The sequence below is a fragment of the Pteronotus mesoamericanus genome, unplaced genomic scaffold (genome assembly GCF_021234165.1).
Source record: "Pteronotus mesoamericanus isolate MK-2021 breed Mesoamerican mustached bat unplaced genomic scaffold, CSHL_Meso_final contig_116, whole genome shotgun sequence".
In the NCBI taxonomy this organism is placed as follows: Eukaryota; Metazoa; Chordata; class Mammalia; order Chiroptera; family Mormoopidae; genus Pteronotus; species Pteronotus mesoamericanus.
Window position 1 is genome coordinate 1,622,539 of NW_026555027.1, and position 6,000 is coordinate 1,628,538.

A 6,000-nucleotide genomic window follows, 5' to 3' on the forward strand; every position below is an offset into this window, starting at 1 on the left:
CCAGGCCGCCGTGCCGAGCTGCGTGGTCGCGGCCCCTGTGCCCGTGGGGACAGTTGAGGTCTGCCCACATGCCATCGGCCGCCTGTGCAAGGGAGATCTAGCAAGCAGAGGCGGGCGGGCGGGGGGCGAGGGTGGACAGTGGCACGGGCCTCACGGTGTCCTTCGCTCTCTTGGGGTGCAGATCCCTTTGGCTGCCGCAGCATTTTCCGCAGAACCTCAGACTCCCATTGTGTGGCTTCCTCCTCCATGGACTTCATCGCCGTCCCGCCGCCCCGGACCCCCAGGGTGGCCAAGAAGGCGGAGCCCCCGCAGCAGGGCCCGGGGAGCAGCGGCAGCCCCCCCAGGGAGGACCCCCTGGCGCTGGACATGGTCCGCTCCTTCGAGTCTGTGGACCGCGACGAGCAGCTGGAGCTGCTGTCCCCGGCCCGTCACTGTGGGGCGCTGGGCTCCCCAGGGGGCTCGGCGCGGGGCAGCCCCGGGGAGCGGGCCCTGCCCCCGGCCCTGCCGCCCGGAAGCCCGCTGCCTCTCCAGGCTCCCCTGCATCCCGCTCTGGTCTGCTTTGCCCACGAAGATAGGAGCTGCCCCCCGAAAGAGGGGGGCGTGTGTGCCCCGCCTCCTGTTCCTAGTGCCGGCGCCGCGCAGCCGCTGGGGAGCCCGAACTGCGTGAAAAGCCGCGGCAGGTTCCCCATGATGGGCATCGGGCAGATGCTCAGGAAGCGGCACCAGAGCCTGCAGCCGGCCGCGGACAGGCCCCTGGAGGCCAGCACGCCCTCGCTGCTGCCCGCCGCGCCCGGGGGCCTCCCCTTCGACCTGGCCGACGGCGTCCGGGGCCAGTGCTGACGCGGCACGGTGGGCCTTGGCGCGTCCGAGGACAGCAGCGGGACCGGCCGGCGCCCCGCCGGGGGCGCAGCTGGAACCCACAGGGGCCGGAGCTCAGCAGGGCGGGCTGCGGGGACGGCCGGCCACGGTTGCTGCCTCCTGCCATGCCTCCTGCTGCCCGCCCTCATGGTGAACGCTGCACACCAGCCTGGGGCTGCGCTGAGTGTGGTTGTTGCCGGACCTACCTGCACTGTGTGCCCTGCCTGGGCCTCCTGGGTCATGATCGCTTTGGCGCTCGGCCACGGCTGCGGGGTCCTTCCTTCCACGAGGCGACTCCCTCACTGGCCCTCTGAGTGGGAGGGCACAGCTGGGCAAGGACCGAGCCCAACGGTGGGGACCCCATGGAAGGAGGAGACCGCAGGGGCATGCTTTTCTGCAGCGAGGTTTTGACCGAGCCTTTCCTTTTTTATGAAACTTGCTAACAGCTCAATGATCTTCCCCAAAGATGATGATTCTTTATGTGGTATTGTCAGGTTGAAGTGACACAATTTTAGGAACCCGATGGAGAGAGGGGCCGTGGTTCCACCAACCCCGTGCCTCCCGAGAGGACCAGAGCGGAGGGCAGGGAGGCCCCCGGGGTCTGTGGTGGCCGGTGGCCCTGGTGGCCTGCAGGGCGGGCACAGCCCTGTGTCTGGGCCATCGGAGCAGCGTGGCCTGGTCCCTCTGGAAGGCGCAGGACGTAGTTTCCGTTGGTTGGTTAGAGAGAGAGAAAACAGTTATGGTGGGATCGGGACACGCAGAGTGCGTGGCCTCCCACTGGGCAGGTTCCGAGCGGCCGAGAGGAGGCGCGGGGCTCAGGGCTCGGCTCGTTTGCTGGGAGCCGTGCGCAGGCCGGCCTGGCGGGATTTGCGTCCAGGGACAGGACCCGTTCTCTCTGAGGACAGGCGCGGTTCCCAAACAGGCCCCGAGCTGCTGTTCTGTTTCCACACCTTCCGCCAAGGACCGAACCAAAGATGCGCCTCGGCTCCGTGTCCACCGCCCCTGCGTGGGCGCTTTGTGGACCCCGGCGAGGCCTGACCATGTCTCGCTGGCACCGCCGGGGCCATCTGCACGAGGGGCCTGGGCCTGGCGCTCGGGGACCACTTGGTTGTGAGCAGCGTGGGGAAAAGGACTGGCACTGGCTGGAGAGCCATTAATTCGCAGGAGACGCCGCAGCGGCACGGGGCCCTCACTGTCTGCCGCCTGCAGGAGAGACTGAAGCCGCACGGTGGCCGCGCCAGGGCCTGGCCTCAGCCCTTGGGAGCCGCACAGCCCGCGCCTGTTCACTCCGGTGGCCAGATGGTGCCACCGCAGGGGGCGGCTCGTCTTTGCTCATCTGCACCGTTATTAAATGTCTGTATTTCTGTGAAGACTGTGACTGCACTCTCCCCTCACTGTGCCTGCCCCCACGTCCCTGACGGAGCGAGGGAAGCGGGGTGTTTGCCAACCCTGGAAGCCACTGCGCTGCCCAGTCCTGGCTGGCCCGCATGGACCTGCGGCGACTGCTCCCCAGAGGACAGGCGCATCCCCGTGCTCGGGCTTGGCGGCGGGGGGGGGGGGGGGGCGGGCGGTGTCAGGCTCCTGGCTGTGTCATAATTCCTTTGTATGGCTCCGGGCTGGGTTCTGGAACATTCCATCGACAGCAGAGCTTTTGAAGCAGAGAGAAGCATGTGAAAAGACCCTCTCCATTGGATATGAGCTCGGTTTTCGACCGGGGAAGAAACCTTTCCCAAAGGTGGTTCCCCACGGGCTGCGCACCTGTGCCTTGTCAGCCACCTGCCTGGCTGTCCTTTCCCGCATCTCCCTTTCCCCCGAGGACACCTGCAGGCTGCCACACGCCCCACCGCGTCTCCCTGGGGACCTTGCACTGTGACTCGGGCGTGTTGCAGACCCACTGGGTGGCGAGGGGCAGGGGAGGGGCTGAACTGTCTTTTCTGTGTGTGAGCGCCTGACAAACGTATGGAATCGAATGAGAGGAGAAATGTTAAAGTCTTTATTATTTTATTATATTTATATGGGAAGCCTGGCCGTCCCTTTGGTAAGTACAACGTGCATTGTTCCTCTGACCCACGACCGTCTGTCACGCATCTGTGACCTCGGTCAGCCTGCAGTCCCTGACGGAAGTGACCGGACTGGCCTCGTGTGCTGTCCAGGGGGAAAAGGCCACTGCGGTGTCGCAGTTGGGTCACATGCAAGGACTGTGTGTGTCACTGTTATCAAATGTCTGTACTTTTTATAAAGACTGTGAAATACACTCTTCCCTCACTGTGCCTGCTTCACATATTTGCTGATAAACCGTAGAACGTGGCGCATGTTGCCGACGGTTGAAGTGCTTGGCCAGCAAAGGACAGGCCGCGGGTGGGGGTCGAGGGGCGGGGAGTCTGCGGGTGTGCTCTGCGCTCGCCTCCCCGCTTTGTGACCCGAGGCCCGTGTGATGGATGCGCAGCGATTGGCTGCTCAGGATGAGTCGGCGTCTTTTTGGGGGGGACACGGGCTCTCCCACAAAGACTCCGAAAGCGGCACGTGGAGAACGACGTCTGTGTACGTCACCGCGAGGTTTGGTCCTTGTCTCAGCCTCGGGGGCGGGGGGGGGAGCCCGGGAGGGGGTCTGGGTGGGCTGTCGGGCCGCCGCGCTTCTGGCGTCACGACTGCACAGCAGGTTCTTCCCATGCGCTGCCCTGCTCGCGCCCCATGCCACGGGGGCTCGGAGGGCGGCGTGGGAGAGACAGCCCTGCAAGAAGCCCGAGGTTGGGGGGCAAGGAGGAAAGGCTCCTGAGTTGTCATGACGATGTTCTTTTAGGAACTGGGACATTCTAGAATAAAAGAGACCTGAGCTTGTCTGGCTCACCCCAGCTCTTTTGAGGGAGACAAAACGGGGGCCCCAGTGAAGGTTCATTTCTCCCACGCATTTTGATGTGGCTCAACGCCCCGGGTCCCTTGGGTGCACTGTCCCGGGCGGGTCTGGGGGGCAGCCCTGCCCCCCAGAGGACACAGCAGTCGGAGTGCGGCCGCCGCCGTCGGGGGGAAGTGAAGAGCAGGCCAAGCTGTCAGACAGGTGTCGGCGTCTTTATGTCACTTACAAGTTGTGTAGCTTCTCAAGGGGCTGAGCGCCCCCCTCCACTGTCCCCTACCGACTCCTGGGGCACGAGAAGCCTCTTGCTTCCCAGCGGGGAAGCAGCAGGCCCCCGAGGGCTGTGTCGGTGCGGCCGCTGCTGGAAGGCTGTTGGGCTTCACCAGGTTAAATCAATAAAATGGTGCGTGGCCACATCACAAAGCTAAACAAATTCAGAGAGGATGCAAGGCGGTGCTTTAGGGGGGATCGGGGAGCCGCTTGGCTATTGTGTCTGTTTTCTTTGTAGGACCCTCGTGGGTCCTACAGGCCCGGCGAGAAAGATGCAGCGCTGGTCCCGTGTAGGGGCGTCCCACCTCAGTGGGAGGAACCGAATGCCTGCAGAGTCACGAGTGGGTGACTGGCGGCAGCTCTTTCCAACAAGGGAGCTTTTCAGCCATTGGCTTCCAAAGACAAATGGGACACCAGACAGAAATACGGATGTGTCGTTCTTTTCTGGGGACGGTCTCCAGGACAGTCTCCTCCCACACCTGATGCCTGGGCTCCAGGGTGGGGGCGGGGGCGGGGCAGGACAGGCAGCCCGCAGCCTCTGCACCGAGCTGCTGCGGGGACAGGGAGGCATTTCAGGGGGCTGGCCCGCCGAGCGTCAGGCAGCGCAGCATGGTGCAGACGGCGGGGTCGCCTGGGGTGACAGGTGCGCCGCTGCCGCTGGAGCTCGGCAGGGAGGGCGGCGCCAGGAAGCGGCAAACGCCCCGACCGAAGGCCCGCGCCAGGCACGGAACGCGTCTCTGCCCGGGAGACGCCCGGAAGCTGGTTTGGAAGGAAAGTCTGTGTCTGATGTTTGTAAACCTGGCTGGGAACAGGCAGAGCACAGCCTGTGCAGGAACGTGGCCTCCCGTCCCGAGCGAGGCAGCGACCGTGTGGCGAGGACGCCTTCCCCAGCGCGCGTCTCTCCGGCAGCTGGGCATTGGGGCACTGGGCTCCGCTGCGGTCGCACGGGGGGGCTCAAGTCTCTGCGACTTGCCCTGTGAGGGATCATCTCTCAGCACCGGCTGCTGTGGCTCCGTGGACTGAGCGCCGGCCTGCAAACCAAAGGGTCGCCGGTTCGAGTCCTAGTCCGGGCACAGGCCTGGGTTGGGGGCCAGGTCCCCAGTAGGCGGCGCACGAGAGACAACCACACATGGATGTTTCCCTCTCTTCCTCCCTCCCTTCCCCTCTCTCTGAAAATAAATAAATAAAACCTTTTTTTCACCTGGCCCAGACTCCAGAGCGGCTGGCGGGCGCCCCCGTGGGGACGTGGGGACCCGGGCTTCTTCCAGCTGTGGCTTCACCCTCTGCCAAGGGAGCTCGTCGGGCTGCCCCAGCGGCGACGGCCGCGCCTGCCCAACGCCCTGCCGGGAGCCAGGCCGACAGACGCGGGGGGCACGTGGGCCCCTGGGGCGCGGCTCACGTTTGTGCGGCAGGGAAGGGTCAGGCGCCTGGTCCTGAAAGGGCCCCTAAAAGAAAGCACTGGCCTTCCCCCCGGTCACCGGACTGTGGCACCTCTTAGTGTGTAAGGGTTACCCGTTCTCGATAAAGGGATAAATAGCGTCAATTAACATTTTTTATTTAATTTAAGGGGCTGTTATGGGCTGAGTTGTGTCCCCCCAGATTCAGACATTGCGGCCCCAGTGTGGCGGGGTCTGGAGACAGGGCTTGAAGGGGAGGAGGGAGGTCACACACGACCACCAGCAGGGCGGGTCCTCCTCCAGTCTGACGGGCGTCCTTCCAAGGAGAGGGCGTTCGGACGCACGGAGGGACGCAGGTGGAGGACGGGCCAGGCGGAACCGCGAGGAGGCGGCCGCGGAGGGGCCTCGGGAGAAACCAGACCTGCCGCCGCGGGCCTCTGGGCCAATCAGCCTCCGGAACGGGGAGACGTGAAGGTCTGTCGCTTGGGCCGCCCCACCTGGCCGTTTGCCACGGCAGCCCCCGGGGCTGGCACGGGCAGGGTGGGGGACAAGCAGGGACACTCACGTATTCCGCAAGGCGTGCGGGTTTTTGTATATTCTACAGACCTTACCGATTTTATTCCA

At 64.8% G+C, this 6,000-nt stretch overlaps 1 protein-coding gene across 1 annotated transcript in view; it reads left to right on the top strand.

Moving 5' to 3' along the window:
* Positions 1-840, top strand: part of HUNK (hormonally up-regulated Neu-associated kinase) — a 64,368-nt gene extending 63,528 nt beyond the window's left edge. Inside the window, exon 11 of the mRNA XM_054577804.1 lies at positions 182-840. Within this exon, the coding sequence (XP_054433779.1) occupies positions 182-840 (659 nt within the window). The remainder of the gene's footprint in view (positions 1-181) is intronic.
* Positions 841-6,000: the final 5,160 nt, after the last annotated feature.